The sequence below is a fragment of the Leucoraja erinacea genome, chromosome 12, assembly GCF_028641065.1.
Source record: "Leucoraja erinacea ecotype New England chromosome 12, Leri_hhj_1, whole genome shotgun sequence".
Taxonomy (NCBI): domain Eukaryota; kingdom Metazoa; phylum Chordata; class Chondrichthyes; order Rajiformes; family Rajidae; genus Leucoraja; species Leucoraja erinaceus.
In genome coordinates this window covers 26241494-26263264 of record NC_073388.1, presented here as the reverse complement: position 1 = coordinate 26263264, position 21771 = coordinate 26241494, and the positions used below count along the sequence as shown (strand labels likewise).

The window sequence follows — 21771 nt, the reverse complement described above, 5'->3', positions numbered from 1 at the left end:
TGTGGCCCCAGCACTGATCCCTGCGGAACTCCACTAGTCACTGACAGCCAACCAGAAAAAGCCCCCTTTATTGCCACTCTTTGTCTTCTGCCACCTTAGTCCGCAAAAGGTCGGCATGAACAAGAAAAAATGGTATGCTTCATATTTTCCTTTTTATATTAAAATATATCATAAATGTGACTATTAAAAACACACCTGATTCAACTTACATACTGTATAGATTACAAAAGAAAATTGGCCTGTTCCACCATTTCAATAAGCGAGTTCGGTATTCCGACTGCACATGCCCAGGTCATAGGTCACTAGCTATAAAACAGTCTTGGCAACGGTGGTGCTGAATTGTGTGCAGGCTTGAGTTTTGTTCGGGGTTGGGGTTGAGGTCGGCTCTCCGTCGCTGCGGGTGCTGTTGAGTTGCTGTTGGGCCGTCTCGGTCCCCTCCCCGTTGTCCCGTTCCTGTTCGGAGTGGCCCAGGGCTGGTGGGGCGGCCCCGGACTTGCAGCCACCGGCTCCAACTTGGCTCTGCCTATGGCTGGCAGCCCTCCACCTCCACGTCCACTCCCCTCCCCTCAGTCCGATACCAAGATCCTGCTGAAGATGGGCAGCCGCCGGGTTGCGGGTAATGTTGGTGATGGTTGTGCTGGTGGCAGCAGCAACCTCCTCCCCCTCTCTTGCCCAGCCCCAAGCCCAGAGTCCAGGCCAGCTCTAACACCAGGTCGGAGCTGAAGGCCGTCTGCAGCGCGGCCCAGTCGAGCGCCGGACCAGAGGAGGCCGAGGCCAGGATGGCGCTCTGGCACATGCGAGGCCGAGGCCCTCACTCCTCCTCGGGGTTGTGGATGAAGTGGCAGCCGATACCTTGGCGGCAGAAGCCGGTGGTGTGCAATGTAAGGCTTGTACTTGGGGTGGCGACTGAGGCCATGGGTGATCTGGCACTTCTGTCGTGACTGAGGCCTTGGGTGATCTGTTGTCGTAGCGCCCCATCGGAGAGCGAGTTCCTCTGGAGTTGGATGGGGTAGGGCTGCAGTTGGCGCTGGCTGTGGATCCTGTGAGTCTGGGGCTGCTGGTGTAGTTAGCCAGGCGGTAGAGGTGGAGCTGAGCTGGGGTTTGCGCCTCTCTGAGCTGGGCCGGTGTACCGTAGGTCCGGACGCCCCCGACCCCCCACCCCCCAGCCATTCACCCGGTCTCCTCCCCCCCACCCCCGGCCTCCCCTCCCCACCTGGTTACCCCCCCCCCCCCCCTCCCCCCCCCCCGTCTCCCACTGAAGAAAGACAAAAAATCTGACCCAAACTATACTCAATGAATCTACAGTGCATCATTCGATTTTTATTTATAGCATACGACCTTTGACAAATCCCATGATTCCTTGCATTTTTCAGAATGCCGAACTGGCTTATTGTCAGCCTTCTTGTTACATTTCACAATATATCGTTAAGAATTGGCAGATGAGACACATCGAGAGTCCTGCAGCTCACTGGTCATGATGGTTATGATGATTTATACATTGAAATTGTGGATTTCTGACAAACTTGAATACTGCTACATAATTGGTGGCCTTCATTATGGTGAAATAGCTCAGGGTCTTTAACAGGTTTTCTAGGGTTCTTTAGCTATTGTTTCTGAAACAGGACGATTACCTATTTTTTGGTATCCTATGGTATTTTATTGTTCATTTCTCCATTTGCAGAAGTGCACTTTGGCACGCTTGAATGACTGCTTCCCATGGTTGCTGTATCCAACCACTGAAGAATCAAATTGCAGATTAAAAAAAAAACCTATTTAATAAAATCATTGAGCATTGTGCTAATTAGCATGTTGTGAAGAGGAAAAATCTCTGGTTGATTTTTACTCCCCCTAGGAAAAGCCCAGAAGGCTGGGGAAAGCAATCACAAGGGCATTTGTGGCCTTTATGTCTTCTCCCTGTCCAATACGATTAAATTTGGGCTTGTAGCTGTCTGGTTACATCTTCTCTTCAATGCTCATCTGTGGGTGTGGAAAGGTGATATGAGCTGTGCACATTTTTTGTGTGTGCATTCAAATGTAAGTTTCAATTTGCTGTTCTGTTATGATTGTATGTCACCAGACTTCAATCCGTTCTTTCACGTCTGCATCACACTCCTAGATCTTCTATGATTGTGCACTAACAGACAAGGTAGTGTGGAGGTGTGTCCATGGGGTAAAGACATAGAAATAATATAGTACATGATTTCTACAAAGTGGCTCTGAAAGTAATATTACCTGCAATTACTTGGTTTTATCCCCAAAACCACCCTGGAAGTGAAAAATTGTCTCACAGGGAACATGGGAACAAAATCTCAGAATAAAGAGTGCAGGAAGGAACTGCAGATGCTGGTTTAAACCGAAGATAGTGTTGTATATTTAGGACTGAGGTGAAGATTAATATGTTTATGCAGAGGGTGTATGTCTTTGACATTGTGGGAATGTGGATACCCAGTCATTGAGAATATTCAAAGCTGAGACTGAAAGATTTTTGAATGCTGAATCAGGAATATGGTGATGAGACACAAGGCACAGGCACTGCCTTAATCTTTTCGAATGGCAGAGCAGGGCTAAAGGTCTGTGTAGCCTACTTTTGCTTCTACTCCTGTTCTTACTGTTTTTATCATTTCCATCGTAACTAGGCGGAAAGTACAGAATAAATTACACAAGAATTAGAGGGAGGACGCAAAATACACATAATCTGTCATTCTTGCTCGAGAAAACTAAGGGTGCTGTGAACCATAAGCATAATGAAGCATTGATTTAAAAAGACAAGTTTGCCGATTAATAAAGAAAATCATGATTAGGTTATTTAATAAGTGTCCCATCTTATTTTCTCCAGCCATTTGAATACAATAGTGCCCTAGGTTGTGTATGCACTCAATAGTGTTTTCAGATGATTTCATGCAAATGAAAATGTAATTTGAAGGTCTCAGTTTCCCCAAATTTATTCAAAATAGGTTAAAAACCCAAATGACGACTGAATCATTTTATTCAACATTTGGAACTACTACACCAACTGCTGTTGCACATATCATGTGATAACGCAGCATTTAAAAACTCAGCACCCAATTGCACGTTCTGTTGCCTTAAACCAGAGTCCCTCAGACTTGATTTTGCATACAATAGTCAAATTTGCCTATATTGTTCAATCTTCCATTTTGCATTCAGAGAATTAGACTTCATTTGAAATGGACCTTGAAATGCAAGCTAACTGTTGGGAAAGACCTCTTGGCTCATGAGTGACAAAAGGCCATTTCACGCTCATGAAAGAGCCCTGTATGTAATTCATCTCTGCTAGTGTTATGCCCTCTATATCCCACTATAGACACTAACAGGGTTGCTATGGGAATCTGAAAGGAATAGTTTGAATGTGCAAATGCTTTATTGCAATTCAGGGAATTTCAATATCCAGACCAAGACTTGCTCACAAACAATGACCACTTCCACTCATGTTTAACATACTTGTAAGTACTTCTATGTTGTATAGATTAGCCATTCAACTAAATCACAGTATTTCCCAGTCAGATTCTGCTATCTTTATATAATGATGATATAAAGACTAAAAATTATAGTACTCTTTCCCCTTCTGAATATTCCTCTGAAGCAGTGTTAGCTATTACGAGACAATGATATACACAATTCAAAATAAGACTTTTGCATTCATACTCCACATTTTTGTACTATCTAATGTCCATTAAAAGTTAATGGGGTTTGTGACATACAACTTTAGAACATTCTGTACCTATATATTGCAGAATCTATAGCAGCAATTATAAAAGGTCCCAGAACTGAATGGGTGGTGAAACTTTCAGTATTGCTCACTTTTCTCATAACAAATGTAAATATTTATAAGCTCTTATTGCCACATTCTGTGTAGTCTACCCCCTGCTGGCCTCTCCGTATAACCTTGCAAGTTTATCTGAGAGCATTTTTTTAGAATTAAACAATAAGTGTATTTGTTAGCAAGAATAAATAATTATGAGAATCCCAAACGCAAAGAGAGGATAAAATGGCAAAATGGATGCTTACAATTTTGTGGCTAATTGTTGAGAGATTATTTTGACGATTGTCTCCATGGTTTCTTTCATCCTGTCTGTGACAAGTTAATTTAAGTAATTAAAGTTACATCCGATGAACACTGTGCAAAAATTGAGAACTCTGATAAAGTTCCCTGCATTGTTCAGATTCCTGTAAATCTTAATTTTTCCCACAGAGGGAGTGAAGTCCAAGATGTGTGATGCTAAATCAGGGCCTGAGAATTTTCGTTATTTTCCAAAGCAAAATGGAAACTTGGCAATAAAATATATTTTTAAACTTCCATATCAAGTGAAATAGCAAACCTGACAACTTCAGATTTGCCTGAGAACTTATCAGAACCAAGCGACAGCCTCTGTTCTCATTTCCAATGGACACACTTTACAAGAAAAGTAGAGAGACCAAGAAAACATATTTTGTTTCTCGGCTGTCTAACATCTTTTTTTTATAATGTGGAGCACATCCACCCATACACCTTCCAATAAGTAAATATATTCCACAAAGAACATGACCTTGGTGCCAGTAGCTTCTTTGCAAATAACTAGCAACATATAAAAATAGAATCATCATTTGTAGTCTTTTTTGTTCTTTCACAACACCTGGAAAGAAGATGCTACCTTGCACCTTTTCCCCAAGGGAATATGCATCAAATATATCACATATAGATTTTAACCCTTGCTAGATGGTTTTTAGATACCAGGATCTCCTAACAGTACCTGCACAATTTACATCGAAACACATCCTTTACGTGTACACAAGGTGCCACCACACCAATGCTCACAGCCTCAGCGTGGTCTATAAATCAGCTAGGTGCAACAGCATTCAGTTCAATATCATACCTAGTCCTCAGGTCATGCCTGCCTTCAATAATTATTCCATGCCTGAGTCTTATAAGTTTTATGATGAACACTTGCCTATCATGTGTTAGAACAAAATCATACATGGGTAATCACAATGTAACTTACAGACTTTACCTCAATTACCAGGATGTGACTTTAATATGAAAGGTTGTGGCAAAGAAGTGATTCCTCAAGCAAAGTCAAGTAATTGCTTTTGTGCTGTAAATCTACCTCTGCTTTTTCTGAGGTTAAGGACATTCTACAGTCAGGTTGCTAGAATTGATTGGAGAATTTGTTTCTGCCAAGAGCTTAATTAGCAAAAAGACGTAACTATCAAGGAAGAATGGCCAAATAACCTGAAGGGCAACTGTTTCACGCAGAGGGTGGTGGGTACGTGGAGTGATCTGCCAGAGGAAGTGGTTGAGGCAGGCACCATGACAGCATTTAAATGGCATTGGCATTTGTGTACATGAATAGGAAGGGTTTAGAGGGATGAGGGCCAAACATTGAAATAGACTAAACTGCATTCTAAAGGAACTGCAGATGCTGGTTTGCACAAAAGGAGACAAAGTGCTGGAGTAACTCAGTGGATCAGGCAGCATCTCTGGAGAGCATGGAATTGTTAAGTCATAAGAAGGGTCCCGACACAAAACAACACCTATTCATGTTCTCCAGAGATGCTGTCTGACCTACTGAGTTACTCCAGTACTTTGGCTCCTTCAATGGGACAAGCTTAGATCTTGGTCTGTTGCTGTGTTCTATGACTTCGCCTTTCTCTAAATAGTCATGAAGGAGTGTGCCTAGATTGAGGTTGGCAATTGTTAACATGGTTTGTAAGTTTGTGGATAACACCAAAATTGGTGGAATAGGAGACAGCGAAGAAGGTTATCAAATATTACAACAGGATCTAGATCAACTGGGGAAGTGAACCAAAGAATGACAGGTGGAACGTATCTTGGACAAGGGGGAGGTGTTGCACTCAAGCCAAAAAATGGTAGGAGCTCTGGAGAGTGTTGTAGAACACAGAGACCTTGGAATAGTGGTAAATGGTTCCCTGAAAATAGAGACACGGGTAGCCAAGATGGTGAAGAAGGTGTATGGCATGCATGCCTTCATTGGTCAGGGCATTGGATACAGAAGTTGGGATGTCATGTTATAACTGTACCAATAGTTGGTGAGACCACACTCAGTGTATTGTATGCAGTTATGTTTGCTCAGCTACAAGAAGTATACCATTAAGCTAGAAAAGATTAAAAGAAGATAATAGACAGAAATATTTTTTCTAGGGAAGGGGACATGACTTCAGTGTAATTGAGCTTCTTTATCAAGAGGTAGCGGTGTTGAAAGGCTGGATGGTGGAGGCAAGATTGGTATCATTTTTCCCTGGATAGCATTTGGATGAGAAGGGAATGGAGTAGGCTGAGGAAAAAAATTTGTTCGGCACGGACTTGTTATGGCCTGTTTCCGTGCTGTAATTGTATGGTTATATGGTTATAGCTGGAAAAATAATTCAGAAAAAGTATGTTTCTAGAGCTGCAGTGTTTGAAAATAAGGAAAGCAATGGTTTTATAGTAGGCCGAGGAGGCACTTTATAGTGGTGCATAGTTAGTGAATGGTCATAGTCCTTATAGAGGAGTTTAAAATAAGAAAGCAATGTTTTAAGGTGAGAGGGGAAAGATTTAAAAGTGAGCTGAGTGGTACATGTTTCACACAGATGGCTGGGGGTATATGGAACACTGGCAGAAAAGCTGCAAAAATAGACGCAATTGCAATAGTTAAAAGACACAACAAGTAAATGGAAGGTTTAGAGGGATGTGGGTCAAACATGGGCATTGGGACCAGTAGGCGGATAACTTGGACAACTTGAGCCGAAGGGTCTGTTTCTGTGAGTGTAAATTTATGTCTCTGTGACTCTAATTGCCAGAAACTCAAGGAAACAAACATGAATCAAGAATGCACATTCCACCTAAGAGTTAATTGTTCAGAGGGCAGATATAACCAGGCTTATTCTTCATACTGTAAATGGATCTCCATCTCAGTAAGGACAATTAAAGGTATGTGCCTGATTACTCTTTGGTTCTTCATGTTTGAAAGTCCGTAGCATTCCATTCAACAAATATTATCACAGAATGATAAATAAACAAAGATAAAAATTCAAGCACAAACTTTCCAATAGACTGGTGAGAGCCTTTGCATAAAGACATTAGGTCAATGAAGAGGTTAGTCGGCGTCCCAGTACAGTGACATTTCAAGTAGTTTACTTAAGCTGTGCAATTAAATATTTGTTAGTAGGGATCTCTACCAATGTTGACAATTATACAGAATTATCGGACTCCTTTGCCAAAAAAACTTACGCAAGAGATTCAGAAATATTAAAGTATAGCAGATTTATTATATATCTCCCAAAGTTCATTATTTGGCTTAACATCAGCAATTCAACTTTTTTTTAGTTAGGGTGGTGGATGATTGAGGAAACCCAGGGTCCCTTTGTTTGTTTTCTTCATTTGATGTTTCCCTTTAAGTTTTAAGAGTAAATTTATGGGTGGAAAAGGAACCGAGCAACAAAAAAAAAAGGGAAGCAAACAAACAAACAAAGGAAGTCGAGGAAAGGAAGAAGCGACCCACAATCAATGCTTGTGTTTATTACATATCAGTTGTAATGAGACACAAATCTGAGTTCAACATGTGCAAAAGATCTTTCCTGTGGGAAAGTACAAACAAGCAAACAGAGAAAATTCCCTCGTTCAACGTCTTTACTCTGTATATGTAGATTTCAAATAATATCTGTACGGGAACTGTAGATATTGACTGAGAATTACTTCCATGTGAATCTGTGCATAATGGGGATTTTACTGCTCTATGTTTTCTGTCTTCTATGAATTTACCTTTAATTTACTTTAATATTTAAATTCAGATTATATTTTGGTGAATTATTAAATATCAAAGAAGGAAGTTACACATGCATTATTTTTTTTTCTAAAAATGGCAACTCACATGCTCACAAAATAATACTGTCCTATTGACTCAGGAATGTTAGCAAAACATTATTTGGCTTCCAAATTCCAGTCTTGTGGTTTTCTGCGTTTCACAGAGTGCACGTCATCAGATTTCCAGATTTTTGCTAAGTTGTTGAAGATTGTTGAAGTTTGATGCTGAGAAGGTAAAATTACTCTGGGCAGTAGTTCTACCTTTGAATATTGTGCCTGCTGTGGGAACACTCCGCGGTTAGATAGGTTCCTTCCTTCCATGTGGAAGAGAGCATGTGTTCAGGAGGCTAACTTAAAACTCCTCCCTCAATTTGTATCATAATCAAACAGAAAAGCAGAAATCTGAAATTATATTATGATTTATAGTCAAAATGCTAACAATTATCCGGTCCCTATTGTACATCTCTCACCTGCATCCCACCTGATGCCCTGAATATCACTTATTTCGAATAAACACCATGCCTACCTTGTACTGTTGGTGTTGTGTCAAGCTGAGTCCCACAGTGTTCAGCTTCCATCTCAGGAATTACTGCATCTAAAAACAAGAACATTCAATCAGTTGTGTCTTCTTTCAATCAGCTTTTAGACATTATTAAACAGTGATAGTTATCTATATGATGTAATGCAATGAGTCGACCCAAAACCAAGTGAGCTCTAAGTTGTAAGCCATTTTATCATGTGATCACTAATGAGCAAAAGGGTTTAGTTCCAACAGTTCAGTAACTCTATTAACCTCCGATCCCATCAAATCCACAATGTGCATAATGTTCCTTGGCTAATTTTTACACACATCAGAATGTGTGCGACTATAATTAAAATGTGTTCATTATGCATAATGAAAAGCTATAACACAATTTGGAAATGAGTCCAAGCCAAGTGCAAAAATCATTTAATTCATTTGTTATCTTTACACTGTGTAGTATGACCGCACTTGGATGATGGGACCGGAATATGTTCCGACATTCAATCCTGGAGGATCCTGAGTGAACTCAATGTTTTGGCCACGATTAAACCCAAAATTAAACTTTTAGAATCTTGGTCAGCACTTAAACCAGAGCAATACTAACATATTTTTGTTGAAGGAAGCCTCAAAGCCCGATGATTAGTTTCCATGCACATAACCTTCACCAATCTTGTTCATCAACCCTTTGTATAATTTGCACTTTCTGGATTTTTGAGCTATAATATTTAATTAAAAGAAATTCTATGTTTATTTGCAGCTGACAAAATTATCAGGGGAACAAATCAGCATATTATACTGCCTTGTGTCAGCTGTTTGTACAAATCTACCATCCATAACTGAGTAATCAATCATGATGCAACCCCTTATGTAAGGCTATGCAAAGAGCTCTCCCCATTTCCCCCCCACAGCAACAGAAAATCAATGACCTTGAATTTATATTAACTAATGAACTTCAGAAAGCACAGTGTCATGGTTCAGTTAAACATTAAACCTAATTTGCCAAATAAACAACTCCACATAGCTAGTATATTAATAGTTACATTCTGTTATCTGAGCTTGATCTGTCCTCTATTTGCATTACCACAAAGGGAAATAAAAACCTTGACAATGCAAAAGGAAGAAATTGATTCACCTTTCAAAGAATTATTTGCATTTGTGTGGTAGCCACCCATGTTTCTACATGATGGATAGTGTTAGAAAAAAAGTGTTCCCTTTGGCTTTTGATAAATTCCCATGGAATTGAGCAAGGTTTGGAGTAAGACATTCAGTACTTTTTTTATAAAGTGTATGTTCACATTCGTGTTACCTAATATTAGAAGCTCACTTTAATCGGTGCATTAACCAGTATATTCACATTAACTTACTTTTTAGGCTCCCGTTGTATATCTGTAATGATGTTTTAAATCAATTCTTCATCAGTTCAGACTGTAAACTGGATTAGTTATTTTACCTTTCATCTTTCTGCACAATTTCTGTTGGGTCTGCTGCACATTTCCTGCATTTCCACTAACAAGAGCAATGTTAACTAGAAAGTAATGATGAGCGTACCATTAAGCACCCTGAGACTTTCTGTGGATGTGGCCTGTTGTAAAGCTTGTTCCACTTGCTCTCGTCGCTTTGACTCAAATTCCAGTGCTTCCTGTAATTTCCTCTTTGCCTTTTTCTCTTTCTTCAGCCGTTTCTGGATTGTTGCTGGAAATGTGAAATTCAGATACATAATAATTGGATTAGTGTCTTTGTTTAGTTCTGAAAATCCACCTGGGTGACATCAATTCCCCAGGTGGGTTGTTTATTGCTCTACATAGAATCGTGGATTATAAAACTTTTAACTGAACACATCCCTTTCCATTTTTGTTGAATACTTTTTGAGAAGAGGTTTATAATGTTTGCAAATTTCAGCTCATTTTGTTTAAACAGTTTTCCCTATAAATTTATATTAGACTAGACCAAGTGCAGACCCGTTGGGTCTGTTCCCCCAACATGCGGTTGGGGGGGGGTGGCGGCATGCGTCGTCACATACATTAACCACCTACACTTACTACCCCCCCCCCCTCCCCCACACACATGCTAGCTACCCCCTTTGTTAATATATTAATATTATTCATTTGCTCCTTTTACCCTATAATCGCCCTATCTACTGACGCATAGCCTCCAACTCGCAGGCGCGTCTAGGCAGGGAGGAGGGGGAAAGGGAAGGAGGATGGGGAGATGATGGGGGAGAGAGAGGGAGAGTGCGGACCTGAACTCGGTGAGCGGGCGGCTCTGATGGGGCCGACATTGGGCGACGTGGAGAGCCACGGCATCGGAAACAATCTTCCTGCATCTCGAGAATTTTGACTATAAGATCCCCTCTCAATTCCCCTAGAGAGTATAAACCAAGTCTATGTCTTTCTTCATAAGACAGCTGATCCCAGGAACAGGAGGAACCTTCTCTTTCATGGCAATAATGTCCTTCCCAGATTTGGGACTTACTCCACGACCCTATACCGCGCGACAATGAAGGCCAACATGCCAACTGCCGCCGCCACTGGTGTTGAAGTCTCGGTGATCTCTCCCCGTTTCCCCGGCTGTAATCTGCTTTCCCTCCAAATGGGTGATTTGCCCACTCACCCGATCTGCAGAGCATTTTGAGAACGGGGGGGGGTTGTAGTGCGCGGGCAGGCATGGGAGTCCAGATGCGGGAGGCGTGGCGCAAGTGTGCTCGGCGCGGGGCTTTAATCCACAGCGGCGGGGGGCGGCGCCTGGAGGCAGGTGGGCCTCGATTGGTCGGCATGTGGGAATTGTGACGTCAGCAGCTGGTGAGCAGCGTTTAGATTTAAAAGATTGAGTTTTGTGATCAACTTTATTCAAATTCTGTGGAAATAATTGACCAAGGAGTGGATTTCTGAACTCATAAGTTAAATCCCTACCGAAATGTTAAAAATCTCCACGTTCTTGCGTCTGGTTTTCGAGGAGATACGTTTCACATGCATAATAATACACATTCACACACGCACACACACAAAACCACACACACACACACACACACAGTTTTAATAGGTACTAGACCAAGTGCAGACCCGTTGGGTCTGCTCCCCCAATGGTGTGATCCCCCAACCCAATATTCCACCATGCACCCATCTCCTCCAACGAACTGAAACCGTTCCCAAATGTTAGATTCCAGCACTCCCCTGCCTCCCACAGCAGTGGATTGAAAACAAATTCCAATTGTACCTCCCTGCCTGCTGCAGCAGTTCCAATTGCAATACCAATTCCCCCTCCTGTTGAAGCACTTGCTGTGATATCCCATTGAGGTGAAAAGTTCAGAGTGTTCCTGTCTTGCAACTTTGTTTTGAAGTGCGTTGGAAGCTGATAGGAAGGAGCAGCGAATCAAAAGGAAAAAAGGCAGCCGGCAGCCGGACGGACGGCAGGCGGCAGCCACAGACTTTTATATAATAACTAGACCAAGTGCAGACGCGTTGGGTCTGCTCCCCCAATGGTGTGATCCCCCAACCCAATATTCCACCATGCACCTGTCTCCTCCAATGGAACTGAAGCGTTCTCAAAAGTAAGATTCCAGCACTGCCCTGCCTCCCTCAGCAGTGGATTAAAAAAAAAATCCAATGGCACCTACCCTGCCTGCTGCAGCAGTGAAAAGTTCAGAGTGTTCCTGTCTTGCAACTTTGTTTCGAAGTGTGTTGGAAGCTGACATGTAAATGGAGAAGCCAGTTTATTTTTGAAATACTTGGGGGTGGGGGGAGAAGGATTTGATTAAAAACATGTACTTCAACACGACGAAATGTAATGAGGAGCGGATACTTAGAAAGAAAAGCGAAATCTCTACCGAAATGGAAAAGATCTCGGAGATTGAGCGTCTGGATTGGGCGTGGCAATGAATCAAAGAAAGAAATGCAGCCGGCAGCCGTACATGCAAATGGATCCATTCCGATTGGACATCTGCGAGCATCGGCCATTCCGATTGGACATCTGCGAGTATCGGGCACGAATCAAAAGGCAGAAAGGGATCCGGACGGCAGCCGGACGGATAGCCCCAGAGATAGATAGATAGATAGATAGATAGATAGATAGATAGATAGATAGATAGATAGATATGATAATCCCATCATTTGCAAAATTGTACAACCATGTCAATATATTCAAGATGTAATTCTGTACACACTCATGCTTTTAAAGTAGACTGCATGAGTTTTTGGAACACTGCTGCATTGTTGCAACAAATGAGGCTCCCTGCAAGAAAATTGCAAAAATTGGTAAAACGCAAGTCTACACCACATTGGTGTGTTTTCTTCTTCTTCTTGCTCTTCCATGATTGATGATCACTTGCCTCCATTCCAGTCAGGTGACAGCAGAATTCTAAGTGGGAATCGCAGACTTCCACAGGTTAGTGGCAACTGATGGGGGTGGGTGAGTATGTAGTTTGTGAACTCCTTCTGCCCTTGATGTAGTCTGTCTGTGCCTCCAATGCTTGGACGAGGTTCTCAATGCCATCCTGAATGCACCTCTACACCGTGGGGGTGAGAGGGGAAGTGTGAGACTCGGGTGTCATGGCCAGTGGTTCTCAGGAGTCAGCTGAGATTTTGCATTTCTTCAAGTACACTTCAAACATATCTTTGAATCCCTGCAGTGATCCTCTTGGTAATCTCCTCCTCTAACAGAGTTTGTAAGTCAAGAAATAACTCTCCAGCCTAAACTCAAGACTTAGTCCAAAGCCTTGTAGGACATGACTCCTTCAGTGCATATCTGATTAGTTTCAATGGCATGAAGCTTTCTGCCTCACCCACCCCTTTAGAATGCAAGTTCTATAACCTGAGCACATTCTAGAGCATTTCCTTACATTTCTGTGAAATAAATTCTACTTCAACACCAAGTTGATATGCATGGTTGAGAATGAGACCAGATTAAATCCAGCACAGCTGATATCACTTTACTTTACAAACATAGAGAGGTATCAGTCACTAAAGGTTCATGTCATATGCCATCTAATGCATGTAGGGCAAAGAGGCTCCAGAGGAGAGGGAGAGTGCTCTACAATTTTCCGAAAGGAGTATTGAAGGGTCAATGAGTTCACCTCATGTGGGAAATCAAGTGTGCCAGGGGCAAGGTGGCCCACCAGGGCTGTCATGAGAAGTACCTACCAAGAGGTGTGTCTTCCAAGAATGACAATCCCTGCACAATGAAGACATTTCATGATAGGATACAACATGCCAATGTAAGCGGCAAGAATCTAGTCACAATGCTGTCATGCATTCATCACGAGAGATATAAATCCAAACTGTTAACCTCACAGATTGCTATTACATCCACACTGTTCACATGAAGAGTACCCACACCTCACCCTGCCACTTCTAACCTACTCCACTCTCGCCACAATTCCAAACCTCCAACTGTACACTAATAAAGAGATTATTCAATGTCCTTCATTACACCCAAAATAATATAGGGATTGGAGAGGGGTCACCATTATAAGAAGAGCCCTCAAGTTCAGAAGAAAAAGAGGGGGTGGAAGGGGGGGGGAGATTTGGAGTATTACGTGAAATTAGATAATTCAAGTTCATACTATTGGGTAGTAGGCTACCCAAATGGAATATGAGGTGCATTTCTTCCATTTTATATGTGGCTCAATTCTGTTGAAACCAGATGCCCCTTTTCATGATTCCAGTATCAGTAGTCTCTTTTTAAATGAATCCGACCAGGTGTAATTATTAACAGAGTGATTACTATATCCCTTTTGTATAGGTCAACTTTAAACATCTTAGCTACCATGTCTGTTGCTGCATCATCATTAAGGTGTCTTGGATACAGCTTTTATGTGCAACTTCCTTATTTTATCTTTGTAAGACAAGCGGAATGGCCCTCACTTTTCCTTCTCCTGAGCAGGTTGCATAGAGGAGTAAAGGAGTGGAGGGCCCAGGCACCTGTGACGTGGGGTCTGTCAGCGGAGTTATTCTCTGGTTTGGAGACTGGAATGCTGGAAATTAGGTTCTGAGCACTAACAAATTGTCATAACGTTGTCCATCTAATCCCCTGAGAATTTGCCCGCTATGTACGTTCAGGATCTTGATGTTCCCCTTCAAAGCAACAGCAACACAGCCCCCATCACAGCTTCTCAGGCAATGTCCTCACCTGTGTCCTTCTACTCCTCTGGCCTTTTGTATCTGCCTCCTGGTTCCGAGGGATGAGGTCACTTCCTGCTCTTCATCTAGCACTTGATAGCAGTGTGATCCAGGCTACATAACCTCTATTGCTAGGTATTGCAAGGAATTCTCCATTCCTGCAGATAATCTGCTACAGTACACACCCAGACTGATGAAGGCAGCGGAATCTCATCTTCAGGACACCAATGAGATTCCCCACGCCTGCTCTGGTACTTGTGTGGCTGTCGATGTGTGTCAATACTCAGCTGGTATAGTTGTATTGCAAACAGCAGTGAGAAAGCATAGCAGTAGAAGGCAGCTCGAACACCCCAGAATACATTCCACAGAGTGGCACTGGCCACTGCAAACATGAGGCAATGTGGATTAAAAAAGGATAAGAAGTCAGAAAACATGACATTTGTTGGCCTAATTTCTTGTGCTCCATGACCAGCTGGACATTCAGGGAGCGGAATCCTCCATATTATTCATGTGAAACCCTACTGGAACATTGAAAGCCATTAATATGAGCGGTTAAATTTGGGGAGGAGCAAGAAGACAGAGTAACGAGTGAAAATATTTTTTATGGTTGGAGAAGCTTACTGAGTTTCTGAAGGGCAAGGCATTGAGGGATTTAAAAATAAAAGTATGCATATAAATTGATTTATCAAAACATCCTTTTCTCAAAAGTGATTGAGGCCAGCGACAGCAGAATGATCATATTAACATTGCTATGAAATGTCATTCATTGCTATATTAATTTTTTTATAAAAACATCTCATTAAAAGATTCAGCACTGACAATTGATACAATACCCCTGGAAACCAAATGCTGAGTTTCAAAAGGCAGGTTACAGTTCAATAGATTGGCTATTTCTGTCTGTAATCATGTGCAAGTTTCAACTGTAAGTGCAGAAATACAGGATTATTTAATTGTAGCCATTAAAGCATTACCTCTTGCTCATTTCCCCCCATTCAAACATCATGCCCCACATGTGCACACACATATGATACATCAGCCAATGCATGATTATATATGCCCAAGATATATATCTTTCAGCAAAGACACTTCCATTGCCAGCAGCATATTCAAATGTTCAAAAACCTGGCCACTCCTTCTTCGCCCCTCTCCCAAAGGTATAAGGTATAAAAGTGTGAAAATGCACACTACTAGATTCAGAAACAGTTTCTTCCCATCTGTTATCAGGCAACTAAATCATCCTACTGCAGCTAGAAAGCAGTCTTGAACTACTATCTACCTCATTGATGACCCTTAGGCTATCATTGATCGGACTTTACTGGCTTTGCCTTGCACTAAACGTGATTCCCTTATCATTTATCTATATAATGTAAATGGCTCGAGTATAATCATGCATTGTCTTTATGCTGATGAGGTTAGCAAGATGGCAAAATTTCAGTGGAGTTCACTGTGGGAATGAGAGAATTTGTTGCCAATGTTTCTAAGTGGCAGCCAGTGGGACTAGCTCAACAAATCCACAAGCATGTATCTGATTCATCCAGGAAACTGACTGGTGCACACAGGACCCACACAACAGCACAGAACTGCTGAAATCTGCTGCCCACGTGTACCTGAATTGTAGGTGTTTCATTGCCCCAAAAGACAGGCCATACCATTACAGCATACAATTTCATTCTGAAACCCAAATACCAATGTTAATATTTTTTGATAAGACCTAATTGATCATACAATTACAGCAAATCTCACCTTCTATATATTAACCAAGGCATACCCACAAGCACGACAGGTTACATGAATTATCTTCTATATGGCAACATGAATTGTCTAGTGCTAATAATTTCTATGCCTTTAATTAATATCCATTACTTAGATAGAATTACAACATTTGCATGGAAGAATGCCTCTAATTATCTGCCTGTATCCATTAGTGACTCGAGCACAGTTCTTTATGCACATATTGAAGAGGCTTTGTGCACAGTGGGGTACTTTCTTATGGTACAAATATTAGTGAAACTAGCTAGTGAATCAAAAAGGCCAGCAAACGTGACTGGAGTAACACAGAGTTGATTACGTCTTCCTTCATAGTTTGTTAATTCCTACTGTGTTAGAGAAGCTCTGGTGAAGACACAACAAATATCTCATCAGCATCAAGTGGCATGATTAAATCATTTGATTGCTGGTCATCTTGTCACCTCAGCTCTAGTACTTTCTTCTAAAAAAAGTCCAGATGCCACTCCTAGCTTCCAGAATGCACTGTAATAAACCTGTATTTCTGAAACTCATGCTGATTCATCTTGACTAAATGGGGAATCAAATGAGTTCCTTTTAATATCACCCACCAGTTAAATCTGAAGTTTCAAGACTTAACATATTATCAATTGAGTCTTGTTATATTGTTTGTTACAAATGTACACAACATATCTCATCAAGTAAGGTCAATCCAATCAGAGGTAAGCTGTTTAATTGACTTTCATTGATTCTCAAAAGCATTTTGATTCGTTAGATCTAAGTATATTTTTACATTTGTTTGACTATAGCTTGTATCTTTTGACCAATGATCCCTGTTTCATTCTCTTCCTCTCCCCACCCCATCCTTATCGCAACCACTTAACTGGTTGGCTTATCTTTGCTTGTGAAAACGTGTACTTAGCCAGCTGGTAATGCCTTGGGTCTCAGTCACAACTTTAGATCAAAGTAATGGGCCATTGGTCAAAGTTCACAGTGGACATCTGCACCTTTCTAGTACACCCTAACCAATGTCCTGGAATTTCCCAGTAAATCCAGTTGCTTCAGATGAGATGGAAAATAGTTTACCTGTTGATTTCTGAGGTGCTCAGTAGGGTGAAGTAATGTAGAATGTGTCTATATAAGGCTGAAGAGTGATCTCACCCAAATATATAAATGTTTAATGGTGCTATGGAGCAACAGTCTCAGGGTATCGAAGCAGTTTCAGTCTCACCAACTGGTTGTAAACTATTGCTTCTCAAAATTATATGCACCAGAGAATAAAATGCCACTGAGCCATATAAATAAATTTACTGCGGAATTTAGATGCAAATTTGTATGAGAAACAGATAGTAACTTTGTAAATCACTAATGCCACAGTTTGTATGTAATCGATAATTTAATCTAAGTAAAAATCTGAATTTGATGTGGAAATGATTATACCGCTGAAACTCTGTGAAGTGGGCAGTGGATTGATTTCATTTAATATGCTCAACATCAAACTGTATTTGATATTCTGGATGCAGTGAGCTGGTGAAGTAATGTACAATGCTACACAGATAGGCTTTCAACAAAGATTTGCCATATTGCAGGTTCATCATCTCAGCAGCGTGTTTAGGGTAGCGCCAATTCAGAGGATGCAAGATGGAGTGAGCGTCTGAATTTTCCATCTTGTAATGCTTTGCCTAGTATCAATAGAGGCTACGAATAACAAACAAGCTGGTTACTTTCTTAATTTAACTGTAGTATTTCACATCAGGAGGCATCAATGGAAAACTAAATTTGTCTCTTATCTCATAAAGTAGTTGCGAACCAGACAATATCTCATAAACATATCTGATTAAAATATCTATTTAAAATTCAAGTATCTTATATAATTAATATGATATAAAACAGTTTTATCTACTGAAAATTGTCCAGAGTTACCTCTGCATATTATTGATCAACTCATGTCTGTATAATTTCGATCAATATGAGGAGCTGGACTGGCTTGGATAATCAACTCATCAACAATAATTCACCATCCATATACAGTACATTACAATTCAAAATGTTCACCATAATGTCAATCTTCTGCTGTCTATTTTGCTCCCCAGCATAATTTTCATGTTACATACTGAACATCAATATCCAGGTACGACTTCTCAAAATGGATGCAGTTACACAGATTTCCAATGTGAACTGGCTGGACGACACCCAATTCCCCAAAACCACCACCTCCTCAAGGGATACACAATGCTGGTCATATCAATAAAGTTCGTATCACATGAAATAACTAAAAATCAGCCAACATTTCTTCCCTAAAGCAGCCTGGGTTATGTCACCAGCTCAACCAAAAAACTGCTCAGAAGTCATTTGTAGCTGTGGCATTGCTGAGAAAAGATGGCATAGTTATATTGTAAAATCGTTCAATAGAGTCTTGTACTATGATGCTTTTGCCCTGGCAACGTTTTCCTGCCAAGGACATCAGCCTCAAGTCTAATAAGGCAATTCAGACCCAGAGAAAGCACTATGTTTAATCCTGACACTGTTGCTTACATTCCATTTGATTACCATTTGAGACCAACCTCTATTGTGCTGTTCTGTTGTGAGTTGTCTCTCTAAGGTTTCTCTCATTTCTCTCTCCCTGAACAGCTCCAGCTTCAGTTCTTTCTTCTCCTGTTGTATCTGCTTCTCCTGCACACGAGCATTGTCAACAGCCACCTTCAGCAGGCCCTGTAAAATCATTGAACAGTTTCACAATGAACCACTGACACAGTTAATATGCAACCATGAAAGTCCTCAATACATGTAGAAGCTGATGAATGTTTATTCAGCATAATTTCTATTTTCTTACATTCATTCATGCCTAAATTATGAACATTAACAGCTCAATCCAACACTGTATGATAACCAACTAGAAATAGCAGAATATTTTGCCATTTTCTGGTATTTTTTACCTTATCATAAGTTGCTCTATACACAACTGTTGATCTTATTATTATTACAAATGTATAAAAAAACATATGTTTTGGAAGAATAGATGATTTTCAAAGATTCTCTACCGTTTAGGACAGGTTGAACACAATTGATCACAACAAATAATTGAGTTTGGGTTAGCGCTTGGAATTTTCACAAGTATTTATGGTGATATTAAACCTTTATTTACAAATGACCATACGATTTTCAAAAGTATGGTTTTCCATAAGATTACCATTCGAAAATTACCATACAATTTTCAAAAGTAACCTGCTGTTAAATGTCATGGAAAATAAGTGTTAAGTGTAAAGCATTTTGCAGATCTTTTGCTTCTTATAAATTTACTGCACACTTTGGCCCCTTGTATTTCCAAAGTGTAAAAATCATTAGCTTAGTGATCCTAGTCGTCTTGCAGTATTCTTGTAACATGACAGGGATAGGCAAAGCAGGAAATGGTGAATAAATTGTGAGAGAGTTTATGGAAGTCTAATGGCACAGTCACAGGCACTTGAAAGCAAGAGAAGTATCAAAACGGGATGATTTAGTGAATAAGCAGTTAGCATCTGCAGAAGCGCAAGGGCAGGTAATGCATAATCTGGTACAGATGAGTTAAGATCTTTCACTGTTAACAGGGGAAGGTAGATGGAGCTGGGATAAAACTGCATGAGCAAAATAATTTCCAATGAAGATCATTGGTTGTAAATCAAATAGTTGGGAGGTAGAGCAATTTTGCAAAGAAAGGAGCATCTCTCTCTCCACTTCCAAGGAAATGTAGGCCAAGGGATTTTGAGTAAATTGCATTTTGTGGAGAAGGACTATGAAAAGTAATGAAACTGAATATTGAGCCAGCAAGAGAACATTGCATTAACATGAAACAATTTTTTTTATAAACTACGTAAATTATTACAACACAAGTCAAACTTTAAAATTAACACTTTAACCTTGGAAATATATACCCTTTTACATCATTTTTAAATTAGGCTTTCCAACTAAAAATAGGCTGGTGTTTGAAAATGTTATTCCAATGAATTTTGTAATTTAAAATCACCAAAGTAGAGTTTCATTAGACTTGGTTCATGTCAATGTTATTTATTATGCAACACATAAGATGTTGAATGACTAATGATATAATTAATCATTATTAACTACAATTTTCCATATTTGTTGCATCACTGCTTCCCGTGATTAGATCTGCATTTTTTTTTGGTGGGAGGAAATTATGCTCATGCCTTGCACTGCTACTAAGTTCCCATCAGACACGATATCAGAAGCAGAAATGCAATGGGATAATTGAGGAAGTGTTTCCGATCAAACATCCAAAAATCTGAGGCCAGGGTGATTCTGTAACCAAATCCCTAAGTATATCTCACAAAGTATCAGTGTTATTTAGTTTAGAGATAAACGCGGAAACTGGCCCTTCGGCCAACCGAGTCTACGCCAACCAGCAATCCCTGCACACTAACACTATCCTACACACACTAGGGACAATTCACAATTTTTACCGCCAATTAGCCTACAAACCTGCACGTCTTTGGAGTGTGGGAGGAAACCAGAGCTCTCGGAGAAAACTCACAGGTCACATGGAGAACGTGCAAACTCCGTACAGACAGCAACCGTAGTCAGGATTGAACCCGGGTGTCAGGCGCTGCAAGGCAGCTACTCTACCATTGTGCCACCCTGCCGCTTCTAAGGTTATTTGAATCTTAAATTAATTGAAAGTTAACTTACAGTTGTACCTAACCGCAGCAAGACCTAGTACACTCCGAATGTAATTTAATTTTCTACTAAAGGTAAATTCTCCCCCCCCCCCCCCAGCTAAAAAGCTAAATGCACAAGCCTTCTGACAGAGACAAGCTGTTTACACTTTGTGTTGCAGACTACACAGATCACAAGAATCTATTTCCCTGTGGACCATGGTGATCATACCAATATATACAAGGACTAAAGTTGGTGAAGTTATGCAGCAGTTCTCAACCGCAGAAAATGCCTTGTTGCATTCAATAAGGAAAGGGATGCCTTGCATATAAGGATTTGTAAAAATGAACGTAAAAGGTAAAGAGATGGGGAACCAAAAACAATAAGTTAAAATAAACTGGAGAGTTTCAAATATGTGCAGTAAGCAGAACATAGATAAAGTAATCTCTGGCAGTATGTACGCGGAACTGATAGATTCTGTAAGGCAGCAACTCGTGTATCAATAAAGATGGCGGTTGCTCTATAACTTCGAATTAAACATACTTCTGTGTGGACGACAGATTGAGTAGATGAAGAAAATGTACCTTTTAGGAGATCTGTAATGTACATTAGTTGTAAGGGGAATTGAAACCCGCAAATGCAATGTTCATTGACGTGCAAGATGACAATTAATTCACAAAGGACACTATAACTTGAAATAGAATAGAGCTTCTTGAACTGAAACTGCCCAGAATATTTGAAGCTTTAAAAGTTTATTTCAATAATTGATCCCCTGAATAAAAGTGATTATTTATCCTAATTTTTTGGGAGATTCAAAATCAAATAAAATAGTTACATTTGCAGAGGAGTTAACATAATATTTTGCAGTAAAAAGGTAATCCAACAAAAAATATTAAAATTCCTGGATTTATCAGTCATAGAATTTTTCAGCATGAGAAAAGACACATTAAGTCCTCACCAGC

The 21771-nt window shown here is 40.4% G+C and overlaps 1 protein-coding gene across 4 annotated transcripts in view; it reads right to left on the bottom strand.

Annotated features, from left to right (window-relative positions):
* Positions 1-21771, bottom strand: part of dacha (dachshund a) — a 357634-nt gene that overhangs the window by 26345 nt on the left and 309518 nt on the right. For all 4 annotated transcript variants that reach the window (XM_055643885.1, XM_055643882.1, XM_055643883.1 and 1 more), the window contains 3 exons: positions 18724-18871; positions 9870-10013; positions 8325-8393 (listed from right to left, as the gene is read on the bottom strand). In XM_055643885.1, coding sequence (XP_055499860.1) covers positions 8325-8393; positions 9870-10013; positions 18724-18871 — 361 coding nt within the window. The remainder of the gene's footprint in view (positions 1-8324; positions 8394-9869; positions 10014-18723; positions 18872-21771) is intronic.